The following is a 19,463-nucleotide window of genomic DNA, read 5'->3' as shown; positions in this document are numbered from 1 at the left end:
ACTAAATCATTTAACTTCAGGTTAAATAGTGAGATATAGGTACACTAACATACTTTGGAAATGAAAAGTGCTAATGCTAAGAAGTAAGTCAAAAAGAGTTTATTTTTTAAAAAGTAAGGGAGGGGATTTTATTTTGTGGGCTGACACCAGAAGAGAAGTAAGAGAGAACTGTGTTACTTTATTGCTAATACATTATGCATTAGCACGGTAAACACTGCCTTTTCTCTACACCCAAAATGTAATGTGTTTGGATAATTGCTGGTCAGGTTATGAAGCTCTGAATAAAGAGCAACATCTAGAATGAAAGACCTTTCCCCTCCCAGAACTCTAATGATAGCACTATGTTTATTACAGGAAGACACAGAAAGCTTAGCACTTTTGTCTTATACAGGATTCAAATAAAATATCCCTACTACATATGTATGTATGTACAGTTTGTATAGAAAAACAATGTGTACTATAGAAAAATAATGGTATTTTCAAGTACGACAGCACGGCATGGTGGTGCAGAGTGCAGAGCACAGGTCCCGCATTTAAACTCTAAGTCTGAATTCTAGCTCTATTTTTTTTTTTAAGATTTTATTTTTTATGATTTATTTGTCAGAGAGAGGGAGAGAGAAAGCATAAGCAGGGGAAGTGACAGGCAAATGGAGAAGAAGGCTCCCTGGAGCCTGATGTGGGACTAGACTCTGGGACCCAGGGATCAGGACCTTAGCGGAAGGCAGAGGCTTAACTGACTAAGCCACCCAGGTGTCCCTGAATTCTAGCTCTAAGAGTTAGTCGGTCTATAACCTGTGGCAAATTCCTTAATCTTTCCAGACTTGAGTTTCCTTAATGGTAAAACAGAGGCAGTGATTATGACTACTATATACGTTCATTCTGAGGATTAATTCAACTAAAACAAAGCGTTTGGGACAATGTCCAGTATATAGTATATATATATATATGCTATATATATATATATATAGTATAGTATATAGTAACCATTGTTACTTTATGTTAATTTTCTCATTTACTTCTTATGACGCATCTGTGAAGTAGATATTATAACTCTCATCCCATGGGTGAGGAGAGTTAAGTAACTGGCCCAAAGTCACAGAGAGATAAACCAGGACTTGACAGTGGATCTGTCCAGGCCCAAGATTATGCTCTTACTTCCACCTAATACTTCCCATGTCACCTACAGGTCCTGCTTTTATGTCATCACAACATTTATCGAGATATATTTAGGGGCGCCTGGGTGGCTCAGTGGGTTAAAACCTCTGCCTTTGGCTCAGGTCATGATCCCAGGGTCCTGGGATCCAGCCCCGCATCGGGCTCTCTGCTCAGTGGGGAGCCTGCTTCTTCCCTCTCTCTCTCTCTCTGTGCCTACTTGTGATCTCTGTCAAATAAATAAATAAAATCTTTAAAAAAAAAAAGATGTATTTAAATTGCCTTTTAACTGATCTTTCACTTTCTGAATAAACTCTTGTAAGGACACAGATTGGGTCCTGTTCATTCATTTCAGTCCATTTGTCCCCACTGCCTCTTCACTCACATCAGAGCTTTTGTGCCGGGCATCTGTTAGGTTCCTAGTCCTGGCATATCATGTGACCAGAACCCATGGGTCCCCATCTTCGTGGAACTCAAAATCTACCCCCAAAGACAGATAACCAAGTGCACAGAATTATAAACTGGTATAGCCATAAAGAAGGAAAAAGAACAGGGTGCTAGAAAAGAGCATAAAAGATGAAACTCATTTAGTAAGGCAAAATCCAAAAAGGCCTATTTGAAGAAAGGACACATAAACTGAGATGAGAAGACTGAGTAGGAATTCGCAAGGCAAAGAAATGGGGATATAAACCACTTGTGCATAGGACCCTAAGAAAAGACTTCATCTGGTATGTGAGAAAGGGAAAGCCAGTAAGGCCAGTAAGGCCAAAAAGGCACCAGTCTGGCTGACAAATGGTGAGCTCAGGGCAGAAAGGTATGAGATGAGAAGGAAGAGGGGACAGACACAGGACCATCAAGAACTGGAGAGAGTTTATCCTCGATACAATGGGAATTCCAGTTGGTTTTTAGAAAGATCGCGCCAGCTACAGTGTGGGGACAGCATTGAAAAAAGACAGGAGGGGCGCCTGGGTGGTTCAGTGGGTTAAGCCGCTGCCTTCGGCTCAGGTCATGATCTCAGGGTCCTGGGATCGAGTCCCGCATCGGGCTCTCTGCTCAGCAGGGAGCCTGCTTCCCTCTCTCTTTCCCTCTCTCTCTCTCTCTGCCTGCCTCTCCATCTACTTGTGATTTCTCTCTGTCAAATAAATAAATAAAATCTTTGAAAAAAAAAAAAAAGAAAAAAGACAGGAGAATCTGGGAAATCCACGGGGATGCTCAACAGCAGCTGAGGGGCGATGCAATAGCAGTCTGGGACCAGGAGGGAAGAAGTGGGAGTAGGAAAAAGTGTACACGTTTAATGTGTATTGACCTCCCACCCCTAAACCGCTGCCTGATAGGAACAGGGATTCAGTAATTTGTGGACTGACTGGAGGATTCCTCAGGCAGGGCTGCTGCTGGTACCAAGGCATCCATGAACCCACAGATGATGACCTCCCCTGAGCAGTATCACCATCTAGTGGATGTGAGAGACACGGGAAGATACTGAAGAAACGATGATTACATTCATAATGTAGCTGGCAAGACTCAGCTTATGAAAACCTCTTGATGCATTATCATATCTTTGTGAAACAAAATGCCTCTCCCATTCTGACAATGCAATATTTTAGAAGCCAGATATCTTTCTGCTATAAGACTTTCCAAGCTTATTAGGGAAATGTATTATTTCAAATAGCCTGGAGCTATGCTGCTAGAAATATAGTAAAACACTAAGGGTGTTGAAAGAAAGTCCTTTCATTTAAGAAAAAAAAAAAAAAGCTATAGTTAGAAAGACAGTCTATGCTCATTTTTCTATGTTCTTTCTTGTAAAAATATGGTCTCTGCCATTACTTCTTAAAATGGCAAAATATCTTGATTATCTATTAGCAGCAAATTCAAATGCAGAGTCAACATATTTCCTTATAATCTGCTAAATTCACAAGGTCAGGACAGAGAATGCCAGTTATTTAATAATTTTGATCTTTTGTCCATAAGACATTTATTTTCCTAAAACTATAAATCTAAAGCCACCGGAAAAATCCAAATGCTTGTCCATAGAGCAGAAGAGAATCTATGATTACAGTCCAGTGAATTCAAAATCTAGTAAGTAATCCCATCACCCGTGAAAATGTTTTTCCATCCTTAAGTTGGCCAAGATGTTCATTAATAATAGGGTAATGAAGGTGTAGTCAGGCTTACTTAGAGCAGCTACTCTCTCGCTGAGACAAAGTTAAACCTAACATACTAACATACCTGTCAATTTCTCAATAATTAAAGATTTAGTTATTACTAACTTAGTTAAAACAGTATCTTGCTTAGGCTAGGGTGATAAGCTCAAGTATTTGGGGGCACAAATAAAGCTTGATTTTGCATAGGCGAAGAATGCTCCTCAGTGAGAGTCTGCTCCAAGGTTAAGCCAAGCGTCCTGCACAGCTTTGATCAGAAAGCCAACTGCGAGTGCCCCTGCCACAGCTTCCGAAGAATCTCAAAGCACAGGTGGTAGAGATCAGAAGGAAAGGCACTGCACTGGATTTCTATATAAGGAACTTAATAAGCTTAAAAATAAAATACAATTTGCCTCCTTTCATTTGGTAGGAACCACTTTCCCCTACATTGGAAATAGAGCTTTATGTGGTATTCTCCACACCTTTGGAATGCCTTTACAGTCTTGACAATGCTTTTTCTACAGAACCAGGGAAAGATACATAAGAGCTTCAAATAGCATGTTGGTGCTGTTACTGTAAGAACTGTTTTAAAGAATCATGATAACCATGGCAGATGATAAACTTCCAGAAAACCCTGGAAGTTTACTGTGGTTTAAAGTTGAATAAAACGAAGGTATATATTGTTCCATCTATCCTTTATCAACTAAGAAAACAAGATCATGTTATTATCTAAATTCATATTTTTCCCAACATACATACTAATCACTAATAATTTAATGTATATAAACAAAGACAAAAGAATAACCTCAAATTTATGTTTTTCTCATTTTACTAAGAAAGTTCTTCCTTCCTCTCAGTTTGCACCAATGCGACTAGTGCAAAATTAACTTCATTAATAGGAAAAGCCATTTATTCCAGCAGGGAAAATAAAAGACTAAGCTTAGGCCCTGAACAGCTATTAATTACAAAGAAAAATGAGAAAAGAGCATACCTTAAATCTAATGTTATTAAAAGTGCAAATGTATTAATGAAATCTTAAGCAAGATTCCATTTTATATGAGTGTATAAATCAAATCTTATTTTCATTCTCACAATCATCTCAGACAACAGACAGCCCAATTGAGTTAAAGTTGTATATTCTCATTTTTTGCTAAACAATCTGTTCACAGCAAGGCTATTTAAAACAAATACATTCTAAGCCATCCATGTGTCAGCTGATATTTCTAAGCTAAAGTAAATAACTTTAAGATGAGGTATTTTGATCAATTTTAATCCAAATGTGGTTTACAATAGCAGAGAGTACAAAACTGCCCCTCATTTGAATAAAAATCTTAAATTTTTAGATTATTTGTTTCTGCATGTTATAGGCTGTTTATTGTCAAATCCATAACCCTTTGGTATTTTCTTAAACAGATGAAATTTGCCTTCTTCCCCTGGGGAAATGCCAGACTATAATGATATCTGAGAAATACGATTAAATTAGTTTAATTACTTCATGTCAACTTGATAAGTCACTGCTCTTTAATGCAAAAACTGCCACTTGTAATTAATGACTGTCTATACTGTTTCAATTGATCAAATGTCTAATACACATAAAACATTGAAAAAAGTTCTGTATATCTTACAGCAACTCAGTGGAGAAGTCTTGTCCCAGGGGTATGTAAATCTGAAGTACGAGAAACCTCTGGATCAGTCCAACTGGAATGAGAGGGGGAAAATATACATTCATATGTCCAAACCACTTATATGTGCATATAAACCAACACAATCACGCACCATCAACAACCTGAAGCTTCTAGCACTTCAATAATATAGTAGATTTGTAATAGCACTGCCCATGAGTTACAACTTCATTATAAAAGCAAAAAAGCTGATGAAAACCAAATCAAACTATAACAACAAATGTTGCCTCTTAAGGTCCCATCTGTGGGCTTGGTGAAACTTTTATGAATTTTAAAAAATAGTAATTTTTTACTTACCATTTTTATTAGGTTGCAAGAGAATGTACACATTCAATAGAAACCTATAAAACTGAACTACAGATTCACATCAAGGCAACCATAAAAACATGTGGCATTTATTTTTATCTGCTGACAGTTTTAATTGTACTAAAGAACTTAATAAAAAACAATAGATCAAGAGAAACAATTCTATTTATGACAACTACAACTGAAGGTTTGATGAGCCATATCTGGTTCATATGGTTTTAAATGTGTCCACAGTTGAGATGGATGGAGGAACATATTTTCATTTATAATGCCTTTTGTTAATTTAACATACTTCTAATTAGTTCAGTGCTCACAAACCCAAACTGATCACTTTCATTCCCCATCACCATTTTCATCTGAATTAAAAATATTTGAAGAAAAACCAACCCCTATGGCACTTTCGATGGCTGAAGTCTACAACTGCTTTGAAAATCAATTGATTTTATATTACCTTTTCAAACCCATTCACTTAATTCCTTTTCTCTTAGGTTTTGAACTTTTGCTTGCTCTCTCAATTATGATGTTCTTATTGGATGTTTTAGAATCACTTCCTCCTAAAACATGGCTTTTAGGAACTTAATTCCTCATGTGGGACTTCTGTAGGAAATAGAAATGTTCTAACTTATCTGTGAATCTATCCTAGAAATCTAACAATATGGGGCAACACTTGGATAAAAGAAGGCAATTCATCTAAAAGGCATATTATTTTGTTTATTCCAATTCAGTAGACTTAACAAATTTATCTATTTCAAAGCGATAATACATGTGTGTGTGTTTGTTTGTTGTGTTTTTTAACAACACATGTTTGGATAATCTGGATGTATGTTCTGGTTTATAACTCCTTTGCTAAACTGTTTTGCAATATTCCTGAACAACTTAATTAGTTCCCACATTTTACCCAAAATTTAGCTCCTACAAAATAAACATATTTGGTCGAGTCTGCTCAGTATCTTTTATTTATTTTTATTTATTTATTTTTAAAGATTTTATTTATTTATTTGACAGAGATTACAAGCAGACAGAGAGGAGGTCAGAGAGAAAGAGGAAGGGAAGCAGGCTCCCTGCTAAGCAGAGAGCCAGATGTGGGACTTGATCCCAGAACCCTGAGATTATGACCTGAGCCGAAGGCAGAGGCTTTAACCCATGGAGCCACCCAGGTGCCCCTGCCCAGTATCTTTTAAATCCAACATACAAAGATAAGTTTTTAATTATAATGCTAAGCTTACAAACTGCTCCAGAGAGCCATACATAGAGTAGTAATATAATGGAAATAAGAAATAACAGGCTTTGACCTTTGTAAACATCCTAGGAATGGGATTTTACCATATTTATGGGAAAAGCCAGCGAGGCATCTGAGTTCTGGACTACAAAATCGAAATGAGATATCAAAATGAGGCTAACTTGAATACATCATCATTAATTAATCTCTCTCCCGCATCTTCCACTGATTGGCCCTATGGCGTTTTTCCATTGCACAATGGCCTCTGTAATACAGAGCTTAGACAGCACCTGGATAAATGAATTTACAAAGTTCCTTAAATTGTATCACAAATCTCATTGAATCGGCCCAATTTTTTTCAAGAACAATGAACTATGCTACACATACAGGGCATTTTCCTATGAACATTTTTAGATATGAAAGACACTTGCCCTCAAAAAAAGAAAGCTTTGTAATTCAACTTTCTCACATACAGAAGCCTTGGTGTCCAAAAGGCTTCACTTCTAAGAGTAAAAGAAGTATGACAATACCATATGGTGATGATTCAACAAAGAAAAAAGTACTTTAATAACATTTGACATACACTGATCCTATGTGTCAGAAATGCTAAATAAACTCTACAGTAATACTTTTTTCCAATGGCCTAGTAAATTTAAACTGACTCTTCTTGGCTACATTATATTGAAAATCCCTAAGAAATGCTGAATGTGACTACTATTAGTCAAAAATGCCCATCAAGTATATAAATTCATAAAAATTTCATTTTTTTACTGAAATATACAGGTTCCTGAAGTTTCATAATCTATTCTCTGCTGAGATAAACTACCTCTATTTTTAAAAGGTCAGGTCCTTCTTTTCTTTGAATATTTTAGAACACATTTAACTGGTAAAACACCATTAGGTTTTTAAACAGTGGTTTTATACTTGCTTCATTACAGCCAGTGACAGTTGTATACCACACGTACTCCTCACAAGTGTTTGTCTCATTGTCCATGAGTTTGGAACAAGAACACAACACAGTCATCCTTTACAAGTGCTCTGCCATGTCATGACTGAAGCTACTTCCTGGTTCCTAGTGCAGTCCTGGCACAAACAGCACACTGAATTGTACCTCTCCCACTTCCACCCAGAAGGCAGGAAACAGGCATGCCTCTATTCTGGATCATTCCACATTCCTCGAGCAAATAAGAAGACTTCTCTGGGCTCTTTTCCTTTCATATGTAAAACTGAGCTGACAAATTAGATATATACCTCACAGGATTATTTGTATGGATTAAATTAGATCTATCATTCAACAAAAGACTTAATGAGCATCTACTACATGCCAGACTCAATGTGGATGTGTCTGTAGTGAATAACACAAATACTGTCTCTATTCTTTTAGAACCGATATTCTAGTTCCAGGAAAGAAAAGGTCAGGGTGCAATGAAAGTGTATAATCCTGGGTCGCTGGAGGGAAGAGGATGATGAGTGAGGGTTTTCTGGCAGAAATAACACTGGAATTCAGCTGGGAAGAAAGAATAGGGGTTGAGTGGGTGAGGGAGATGGAGGAACAAATATTATAGGAAGAGGTGATATTCCATCGTGTGATGAAAAAAGCCACAGAGGAGCAGATGAATCTATAAAGACATAAAGGGCTGGTAAAAGACACAGAAAGGGAAAAGCAGCAGGAGGTAATTCTGGCAAATAGCTAGATCTCAATCATCCAGGGCCGTGAAGGCCATGCGAAGGATATAGGTCATCCTAAGATCAATAGGAATCCACTCATACATTCATTAACTTATTCCACAAAGATTTACTGAATGTCTACTATGTGTCAGACACTACTAGGTGAACAAAATAGACTAAATTTCTGTGCTGGAGGTGCTTACCTCTAGCAATAGTGAGAAAAAAAACAATAGAAAAAAACAAACCCTAAGAAACAAATAACATGTTAAATGATGGCAAGTACATGGAAAAAATAGAGAAAGGTAAAAGGGATCAAGAGTGTGGAAGTGCTATAAATTATAGGGTGGGGTGGGCTGTCATTGAGAAGATGACACTGTAGTAAAGGCCTAAAGAAGAGGAGATGGTGAGCCATGCAGCTATTAGGGAAAAGAAAGTTCTGGGCAGAGGGTTACCAGCTTATGCATAGGTGCAAAGGTGACAGAGCACCAGGCTACGTTTGAAAACAGCAAGAAGACCCATATGGTCGCAACAGAGAGAACAAAAGCAAGAGCAACAAGAAATAAGGTCAGAGAATTAAGAGGGTACCAGATGGGTGCCTGGGTGACTCAGTGGATTAAGCCTCTGTCTTCCATTCAGGTCATGATTTTAGCGTCCTGGGATCGAGTCCCACATCAGGCTCTCTGCTCGGCAGGGAGCCTGCTTCTTCCGCTCTCTCTGCCTGCCTCTCTGCCTACTTGTGATCTCTCTCTGTCAAATAAATAAATAAAATCTTAAAATAAAAAAAAAGACAGTACCAGATACTGTAGGGTCCTACAGATCTTTGGTTTTCACTCAGAGATGGGACATTTTCAGTAGTGGAGAGCCTCACATTTGTATAAGTATTACTCTAGCTGTGAAACTGACAACAAATGGTAGGGAAACAAGTTAAAAAATGGGGATGGGCGCGGAATGAGAAGATGAATGCAGGAGATATTCCAAGCATGAGAAATGGTACCACTGGAGGAGACAAAAAGTCGTAGTCAGACTCAAAGTCAAAGCTGAAGACAGAACCAACAAGATCTTCCTAATGAACTGAATGAAGAGAGAAAAAATCAGACTGACTGAAGTTTTTTTGTCAGAGCTACTGGAAAGACAGGTTGCTAACAACAGAGATGTGGCTATCTGTAGCAACAGGAATGATTTGTAAGATAAAGCTGTCCAAACAGAAATGTCATCTAAGGAACTGAAGATACAAGTCTGGAGTTTGAGGGAGAAGTATGATTTGGAAATAAATTCAAGCTGGAGTAAGACAGGGATGGTTTTTACAACATGAGACTAGCACTGACAAACAAAGTAGTAATTAGAGGTAGACAGAGTGTCAAGGGTCAGGTCTACAGGCACTGCAACATGAAGCTGGGCTGGGGAGAGGAAGAACCATGAAAGCAAACTAAAAAAGAAGACCAGTGAAGTGGAAAGAAAACCCAGATAATGGACACCCTGGAAGATGAGTAAAGAAAAAAAAAAAAGATGAGTAAAGAAAATATTCGCAGGAGGAGGGTGCCAACTTGTCAATTGCTGCTGATACATCAAGCAAGATGAGGGCTGAGAATTACCCACTGGATTCAGGAATACAGAGATCACTAGTGACCCTGGCAAGAGCACTATCAATAGAGCGGGGAGTTCAAGACCACTGAAGAGTTTTAAACAAAGTAAGTCATAATGACATTTATTTTAAGCATACCACCAAAGTAGGGGTGGGAGTAGGTTGGTGGGGGGGAACCTTATAAAGATGACATCATCCTCATCCTCCAGATCAGCTGAAACTTAGATAAACAAAAGTCTTCAGGGATACTGATCCCAAGAGACACACCATAAGATTTGGATGCCACTGCCAGACAAAACAAAGGTTTCAAATAAAGGCCTCAAAAAGATTAAGTCCTGGGGCAGACCAACCAAAGGACAGATGTCTGTGTGTGACTCTGCTGCATCTCATATAGGCAGCTCCACAGCACCATCCAGGATGAAGAGCATCACAGATTTCTTTACTTAGTTGGCTAATCATTTACTCAAATCTGGTTATGAACACGAACTGGTTACAATTAGAAATTATAACCCAAATTGTGAGTTTCTTCCTGGGGCAAAGTTAACAAACTTATTTGATATACTACATATGATATACTAAGTTAGGGGTACAGAGTGGATGGTGCAAGATTCTTGCACTAGAGAATTGCACAATCTGATTATCAATATCACACTTTCCTTTATTTGATTAAATGCTATGAAAAAAAACAAAACTCTTGACATTTAGAGATGCTCAAATAGAACTCAGAAATAGCATTATTTAAAATGAAAAGTTAAAAATATTTATTTTCATCATTAAGCTTTTTTCCTAAGTACCTAATATAGTGGGAAATATATATGGGGTAGCTCATTTTAAGTTTGCATAAATAAAAGTAGATGTTTACTCTTAAATAGGAATATATAATGGTAACTGAACTAAATTAAGAAATGTTAATGGAAAACCAATTCTCTACTCAAGACATGCCATTTAATTTAACAACAACTTCACACAGAAGGTCATTTTATACAAGTGAAAATAGCTATAAAGTTCTGTTATCAAAAATTACAAATAATTAATCTTAAAGGCATAGTACAGGGCACACTCTATAAACTGTTTCATTTGTTACAGTACCACACACGCTGCTGAAGAGCCAGATTAATTTTTAATTACAGGGCATTGTACAAGAAACACATTAAAAGATTCTTCTGTTTCTTCCAATTAAAACTATCATTTTTCCTTTTACAAAGCAATTATAACACATTAAGCTTGTTTTATGTCTTAAAAAAAACTCAGATAAATGTAGGAAAAGGGAACTTGTCTTTAGTCACCGAGTCTTTGGTAGAGGAGAAATCTTTCTCAAATCCAACTGAGAAAGGCTTGATTTTATCAGTAACCTGATTATGTGAATAGATGCTAAGGGCATTGCATAGAAGGATAAGCCAACAAGAGAACACTGGTTTAGAACAAAGCCACGTTCCTGCAAATCAGATGTATCGATCTCACAAAGGCAATGTCCTTAAAACAGATGGACCATGTCTCCTATAACAAGAACAACCTACAATTTTAGATACATTTCTCTGGCTCATCTTAGTTCACCTCATTTACAAGTATACAAATTTTTGTGGAAATTAAAAAAAAAAAACTCTGTTTAAAAGTAACTATGAGAGGGGGGGGCCTGGGTGGCTCAGTGGGTTAAGCCTCTGCCTTCGGCTCAGGTCATGATCTTATGATCTGAGACTGAGCCCCGCATTGGGCTCTCTGCTCAGCGGGGAGACTGCTTCTCTCCCTCTCTCTGCCTGCTCATGATCTCTGTCAAATAAATAAATGAAATTCTTAAAAAAAAAAAAAAAAAAGGAACTATGAGGAAATCATTTTTAAAAATGGTAGTAAGTTAATAATGATTTCAACCAAGAGTAACCCTTCTCTTTGAGGTTTTGTTTCTTATTTTAGAAACACTGGCAAACCATTTAAAAATTAATCATCTTCAATCTATAATCTCCATGGCTCAGTTTACATCTTAGAAATCTATAACATGGGGATGCCTGGGTGGCTCAGGGAGTTAAGTGCCTGCTTTCCATTTAGATTATGATCCCAGGGTCTTAGGATCAAGTCCCACACCAGGCTCCTCGCTCAGCAGGGAGCCAGCTTCTTCCTCTGCCTGCCCTGAGGGCCACTCCCCCTGCTTGTGCACGCCCAAGCTCTCTCTCTGAGACAAATAAACAAAATCTTCTCCCTGATATGAGGAAGCGGTGATGCAACATGGGGGCTTAAGTGGGTAGGAGAAGAATCAATGAAACAAGATGGGCTTGGGAGGGAGACAAACCATAAGTGACTCTTAATCTCACAAAACAAACTGAGGGTTGCTGGGGGGAGGGGGGTTTGGGAGAAGGGGGTGGGATTATGGACATTGGGGAGGGTATGTGCTTTGGTGAGTGCTGTGAAGTGTGTAAACCTGGTGATTCACAGACCTGTACCCCTGGGGATAAAATTATATGTTTATAAAAAATTAAAAAAAAAAAGTTAAAACTATAAAAAAAAAGAAATCTATAATATGTATGCAGTAGCTTTAAGTGGGAGATAAAGCAAAGCCTGTGAAAGTTTAGAAAACTGAATTAAAATGAGAAAATCAGCTACCAAGAACAGGTCTTTTCATAGTACAGGGTATGCTGTATGTGTTCAATAAATGTTCTTAATTAGTAAAAGAAGAAATAAGTAAATGACCAACATAAAAACTAACTGGCTGCTAATTTTTAATAAATCACTTGAAATCTGTAGTTAATACATAGGATAAAGTTGATGAAAATTGGATGAATCATTTTGAAAAATTATGTATCTTCAATTGCCATCAGTTTACGCATAGCCTAATCTGGTGATAGAGTCTTGAATCTTAACCTCATTTCTGCCAATAACTGGGCTTCTGATTGTAAGTCCAGGTGATTTTTCAAGGTTCCTTCTGCTTTAAAATGATGGTCCTAATTTCCAAAGAAAGAAAGAATTGAAAATCTACTCTTTTTGAGTTTTTGTTGAAACACATATTTGTATTTATATTTATTAGGTATTAATATTCTTGAAAGATATAAGTTGATGTATCACTAAGTAGAGCCTTCTGTAGTATGTCACACAACTTTTTTCTCAGATTTTCCCTATAACTTAGGAAGTCCTGGGTTTATTTCAAAGCTTACCCTTAATTATCTGATTTCTTGATGAAGAACCAATCTCAGTGTGTTCACTGCAAAAGAACTACTATCAGGATTAAAAGAGTTAATAAATGTAAAATGCTAGGGAAGTCAGAAGGAACACAGTAATTACTCAATTAATACCATTACTATGATAATCAATGGCTACCAAATAATATAAATCTTAAAAATACTTCTAGCGGTGGCTGGGTGGCTCAGTCAGTTAAGCCTCCAACTCTTGATTTCAACTTGGGTCATGGTCCAGGGGCTGTGGGATTGGGTCTCAAGGTTGTGGGATCAAGTCCCATATGGGACTGTGTGCTCAATGCAGAGTCAGCTTGGGATTCTCTCTCCCCCCTCCCTTTGCCCCTGCTTGTGTGCTCTCGTTCTCAGTCTCTAAATAAATAAATAAAAATCTTTAAAAAATACTTCTAGGTTACGAATCAACAGTGAATCAAAAATATATATATGTAACTTAATATATATATATAATATTTATGTATACATGAAATCTGGCATAAGGTTAGATTCTAAATTAAAAACAGACCTACTACTTTAGGTTAACAGATGCCAGTAAAAGTCAAACTAATGTCTGTGTGGTAGCCCTAAAAGTATAATTTAAAAGTCAAATGTTAAACTTCAATATAAAAAAATCTTACTTACGGATTTGCTTATTCTCCTTTGGTAACTGAATTTTGTTTGTCTGGCTGCTGCCTTCCAGGACAAACACAAAACTTTTAACTTCTTTATCAAACTCCTGTAGAACAAAAATAAAAACAATGATAATTGGAACATATTTTATTTGGCTTCTATCATAAAACTGGAGCTGCAAATCCACAGGGGAAAAAAGTCCCAGATTCAAATGACTTAGAAGTTGGGCCTTGATGATACTCTTACCCTGAAAACTGCTGGGAATTGGAATACAGAAGCTCTTGTATGTCACTTGACAAATCCTCTATCGTATCAAGAAACTCTTCCTCCAAATAATAAGAAATTTCCTAGTTTCAGGGATTCCAAAGCTACTAATTTAGAGTTTTCAGAATATAGTTACCCTTCCTCTCTTTTACGTATCCCTGTCTAACAGCACAGGCTGAACACCACTCCATATTATCGTATACAAAATCACCTAACCTACGTTGTATCTAGTTCATAAGTTCCTCGGTGTCTGGCCATGGCTCAAATGGAATTAATCATTGCCTTATTTCCCTAGTGCTCAACCTGAAGTTCGGTATATCACCTACTAAAAATCTGTACTAATTAAAGTGTTACAATTAAGATGACTTTAAAAAACTATGGTAGGAGAGGGGCGCCTGCGTGACTCAGTTGGTTAAGTGTCTTTCTTCAGCTCAGGTCATGATCTCAGGGTACTGGGATCAAGCCCTGCGTCAAAAGCCATGCTTCTCCCTCTCCCTCTGCTATACCCCCTGCTTGTGTGCATGCGCGCTCTCTCTCTCTGTCAAATAAATAAATAAAATCTTAAAAAAATAAAAAAACAGACAAACAAACAAAAAAAAACTGTGGTAGGAGAAACATAAACAGAACGAAACCGAACCTGAAAATAAAAAGCCTTCTTATATGTGACAGTCTGATTTACATAACTCAAAGTGGTAATATAGATGGTTATTTTCTCATCTTGAAGCAAATTCCCAATAAAGACCCATTATAATATTTCACAGATCCTCCCAATTTTCTTTTCTGTATTTGTTAAGAAATATATTGTAACTAAGACTGCTAAGCATTAAATAGCATTCAAATAAATCTGTATTATATCCATCACAACAGCATCTCTCCTGTATTTGAAACGAACACACACAGACTGACTATATTATTTCATCTATACACAAGTTGGTCATATACTTAAAACCTTTCAACAGCTTACTCAAATCAAACACATGGTCCATAAACCCTCACCTACTCTGGCTGCTATGTGGTTTTGCAAACTTCAGTCTCCTACCTGGCACTCTCTTTTTTTCCTCTGTATTCTGGCCTTAGTAGCCTTCTTCAAGTTCTTAAAAATTCTAAGCTCTCTCCTGCACAAGGAATTTGTATGTGCTTTTCCTTCTGCCTAAAACTCTCTTGCTTCCACCAGCCCCACAGAGTGCACGGTTAGCTCTTAGAGATCCAATGTCATTTCCCTGGGGAAGCCTTAAGTATGCTCCCTGCTCTATACCCTCCCAGCATCACTGATCTCTCATTCACAGGAAGCTGTATAATTTCAAGCAAGCTGTTTACTCTCCCCATGGTCTCAGTTTTAGCACCCAGAAAATTGGCATAAAGTACCGATTACACGAAACTACTGTATAAATATATGTTAAGATACTAAATCTGGGCTTGGCAAACAGTAAGCACTCAGTTAACAGTAGCTTTAAAAAGTTACCTATAAAACAATGTCCATAGAAAGGCGTTTTTCTCCCAGTTGAATAGGAGAGGAGTGAAAGAGAAAGGGGATAGGGATAGATATACGTTTTTAGTCTGGTGGCAGCAGGCTGAGGTAGTTTCTATTTGATGGCATTAGTTTTCCCCATGAAATGGGGCATAAGGTCTTCTGGTGAGTCAGTAAGAGGGCCTGTCCTGGTTGTGGACTGAGGGTGGGGTTAGAGTTGGGGGTTGAAAACCTGAAGATAATGGAGAAATAACCGTTTGAGAGACTAAGAGAACATAAGAGGAGAACTTTCCAGGCTGTTCAGGTTGAACTTATAGTATTATTAATCTAAGAGGTTATCAATTTTTTTTTTCTCCAAAGTTAGAGGGGCTCAGAACCCCGCTCAGAAAAGACAGAGGACTGGTTATTCAGAAACGGTTGGCCTTTGCGAGGCCAGCATGATGAAAGTCAAAGAGCAAGGGCATTCAAGCTTTTGTCTGGGAAGTGACTGAAATCAGACTCTGGATTCTGGGCTGGAGAGGAGAGGAAATGAAGACAGAGAAATACATGCCTAAATGAAACTAAGCACCGGGGAAGCAGAAAGGCCAGTGGCCTAAAAGGTCTCAATTAGGCTGAAGAATAAATACAATGAAACTAAGAACTGAAGCTTGGGGTCAGAGAGGGATGTCTCAAGGTCTTACTTAGCCATTTCAGACGCCCTCCAGTTTACTGTGGTAAGGTACAGGATGTGACAGTGGGAATGGGGACTGACAGAGAGTGGAAGAGGTCATTAGTGATGAAGAAATCAAGAAATTGAGAAGCACAGGGTCTGGAGATTTTCCTCACAAACACTGAAGTCCCCTAAAGTAACAGCTGAACTTGGCCTACAGAGAAGGGTTATGAGATGTATGCCAAAGTCTTCAAACGACAGAGGAGTGGTTTCTGGGAGAGCTGTAGCCAACAGGGTCATGAAAGGGTTTTTGAATTAACAGTAACAAGAGTTCTGAAACCTCAGCAAAACCTTTTTCTTATAACCTTAATTCTCCTTTCTTTCTAAGATTTTAGTGGCTCTAACTTCAAACACTTACTTTCCAAATCACAGACGGACTGCCAACGATCTTCCATTTTGCTCCAGGATTTTTGCCCTGGGCACTAAAGATTTCAACGAATGCACCTCCCTGGAAAACAAAAACAACAACATGTTTAAATTAAAGTGAAAGACAATGCTAAAAAGGAAATGTGATCCACCACACAGTGTATAACCACTGTTCCTGGCATCTGCCTGTTAAATAGATCTAGGAGGAAACATTATCCCTGTTATTAACTGCTATAGCATACCTTGATTGTACTTAAGCCACAACCACTCTGATTTGGGTCACCTTGGATAAATGATTTAAGGAAATTTTTTTTTTTTTTTAAAGAATGATAAACATCAAATTGTGCCATACAAACCCTACAGTCTCTCGATCTGGGGTTCGTTTACTTGCCATGTATAAATCATGCTTATAAAACATTCTATTCATCTCTGACTAAAACGTTTAAACTCAACTCTAGAGCCAGGTTAATAAATTCTGGTAAGTTATCTGTGGCTACAAGCTTCCCAGTCATACTGACCCAAACTCCCATACCAGCTTTGACATTTATTAACTACCTGACCTTGAGAGTTATTTAATCTCTTGATGCTCCATCTCTAAAATGGGCTGTTGGATTAGACAGGATAGTAAACATAAACCATCAAGCACAATACCTTGTACATAGCAAGGACTCAATAGTGCCAGCAATGATTAAATTTAAAAAAGGGCAAATTGAGTATTTTGGTACTGGTTAATAAAAAAGCTTGGGACTGAATGGGTTTGGGAGTATGATTCTTATTCTAAGCATTCCCATCTTTTTATATAGCTAATATAAATTGATATGGAAATCTATAAAATTTGTATAAGAAAATAAGAAAAATAGAGAATCATTTGTATAGACGTGCTATGTGTTCCCTATTGTAAACCTGAGAACATGCAGGGCCATGTTTACATAAAAGTACTAAACACATTACTGAATATCCATAAGCTTTAATTATCAAAAAAAGGAATTAAGGTGATTATCTCTGAGGAAGAGTTAACTGCAAAAAATTGAGAATCTGAAATGAAGATGAAATATGATTTTCTTTTATGGCCTATTTTAATTATAAGCCACACATGGGCAAATCTGTCTGATTTTTGTAAAGATTTCCAGCTTTTAACTTTTCTCAATAATATAAAGATATTTTTGCTTCTGAGCTTTAACATTATGTGCAACTGTGCAATTATGTGCAAACTGTGTGTGGTTAAGAATTACTATAAATTACTATAGCTTCTGGGATTAGGCCATATCAATAAAATTTTTAAATTTGAGGCAGTTTTTGTTTTGTTTTGTTTTTAAAGAGAAAAATCCTTGTACCTGGTGAAATATCCACCCCCTCTTCCTTCTGCTTTCTCCTGTTTTCTTAATTTTCCATTGTGGGCATATACTTTTTAGTAAAAACAAAAATTGAGAGGAAAAGTCTCTTAAATTGTTCTAACACTAATGATATCAAATGGGAGTAGAAGAAAGAGAACAGCAGACTACTTGGAGGACACTCGTGAAGGCAAGTAGCATTTGATGAATAGGTAGAGGCCACAAACAGGTAATCAATGGAGGGCTGTGCCAGCAAGGGGACAATTGTAAACAGAGAATGTAACCTCAGGTAGAAGTAGGAAGGAAGGGAAGGAGACTACGGTGAAAAAAGGAGCAGTGCGTCCAGCGAGGTGAGGAGAGCAAGCCATGTTTTGAAGACACTGAGATACTCAAGGTGATGGAGGAAGACCCAGAAGCAGTTTCCCCATTGTGATCTTTGGACCATGTGCATCAGAATCAACTGGGGGAAGTTTTTACAGATACTCTTATTCACTAGAATGAGAGTCAGAAAATCTGCATTTTCACAAGAACCCCCAAGAGATCCTAACGTGCCCCCAGTGTTTGAGAAATCACTGACCCCAGATTTAGGGGAAAAGAAAATAGCACGTAGCCAAAATCCTTATTTTCTTTCTTGGTTTAACCCGCTCATGTATTCACTCATTCACTCTATTCTCAACAGCTTCTGAGACATCAGTGTGCATCAATGGTGAGTACCCAAGTAACTTGTTAAAACTCAAGATTTACGGGCCCTGCGCTCAAGATTCTGATCCAGAAGGTCCGAGCTGGGGTTTAAGATCTGCATTTTAATCAGAGTTGCAGGCAATCCATACACCTTGAAAAGAACTGAGTTGGAGATTGAACAAAAGCCAAATCATACGCCCAAACTGCGGATGCTTACCCCTTTTTTCTTTTGGGGTCAAGACCACTAATCTAGAGCTTCTTTCTCACCCGGGGGGAGAGGGGGAACAACAACAACAAAAAAAAACGTGTTAAGGGGGAGTGGGGAGGGAGCTTTGTCCTCACCCCCAACACGAACTACTTCACCCAAGAGGAGTATGCTTTAGATAGGTTGGAGCGCCGATTCGGGTTACCTGGTACTCATTTTTGAACATTCCCGCAGGGGGCCTGGGGCTTGGGGGACACGGTGTTCAGGGTGTCCAGAGAGAGGCGTGACCCTGACGGCTGGAAATCTGCGGGCGGGAGCCCCGACGGCAGGGAAGGGCTTCGTGCGTCGCCCCGACTCTTCTCAGCCCCCAGTCAGCTCCACGTCGAGCCCCCGCCCGGTACCATCGCGGCCCCCGCTTTCGGGGTGACCGGGTACTGGGAGGGCGCAGCTACCTGGGCGGGCTCCGGATGGCCCTTCGGGAGTGACTGTATGCGTAACCTACGTAACGGGGCGCCCAGCCACAGAGCCACGGAAAACCGCCCGGTCGCCCGGGAAAGACGGGCGCGCTCCCGCTGCCGCCCCGCCCCCGAATTCGATCGGAAAGGGGCGGGGCCCGGCGGCGCCGGCGTTCGGGCCGCACCCATTGGCTCCCACGAGGCGCCTGCGCTTTGAGCAATTTGGGCTTCTCGCCGACGAACAAATGCGACTACGCGATGACGTCAGCGTTGCCCAGGCAACTCAAGGTGTCTTGTGGAGACGCTGGACCGCTCAACCTGTGACCCGCGTTCTATAAGGTCGTGACCTCTGTTTGCGAAAAAGCGTGAAATGAGCATGGTTTAAGAGCTACCACAGATGCTGGACTCTTCTGGAGAACCTGTCACGTCGGTTTGGTCTCTCTTCAGTGTAA

The 19,463-nt window shown here is 38.7% G+C and overlaps 1 protein-coding gene across 7 annotated transcripts in view; it reads right to left on the bottom strand.

Annotated features, from left to right (window-relative positions):
- Window positions 1–19,160, bottom strand: part of CFAP20DC (CFAP20 domain containing) — a 249,301-nt gene extending 230,141 nt beyond the window's left edge. For 2 of the 7 annotated variants that reach the window (XM_013053494.2, XM_013053495.2), the window contains exons 1-4: window positions 18,762–19,158; window positions 16,332–16,421; window positions 13,545–13,638; window positions 4,916–4,988 (exon numbers count right to left, since the gene is read on the bottom strand). In XM_013053494.2, the coding sequence (XP_012908948.2) occupies window positions 4,916–4,988; window positions 13,545–13,638; window positions 16,332–16,421; window positions 18,762–18,782 (278 nt within the window). In that variant the 5' untranslated portion in view covers window positions 18,783–19,158. Of the gene's footprint in view, window positions 1–4,915; window positions 4,989–12,887; window positions 12,935–13,544; window positions 13,639–16,331; window positions 16,422–18,761 lie in introns of those variants that run through there. The other 5 variants (XM_013053496.2, XM_013053500.2, XM_045078314.1 and 2 more) reach the window with 3 other exon arrangements.
- Window positions 19,161–19,463: the final 303 nt, after the last annotated feature.

Source organism: Mustela putorius, unplaced genomic scaffold (genome assembly GCF_011764305.1).
Source record: "Mustela putorius furo isolate JIRA1106 unplaced genomic scaffold, ASM1176430v1.1 tig00000095_pilon_pilon_pilon, whole genome shotgun sequence".
In the NCBI taxonomy this organism is placed as follows: domain Eukaryota; kingdom Metazoa; phylum Chordata; class Mammalia; order Carnivora; family Mustelidae; genus Mustela; species Mustela putorius.
Note: the sequence above shows the minus strand (reverse complement) of the source record. Positions and strands in the feature narration are given on the sequence as shown.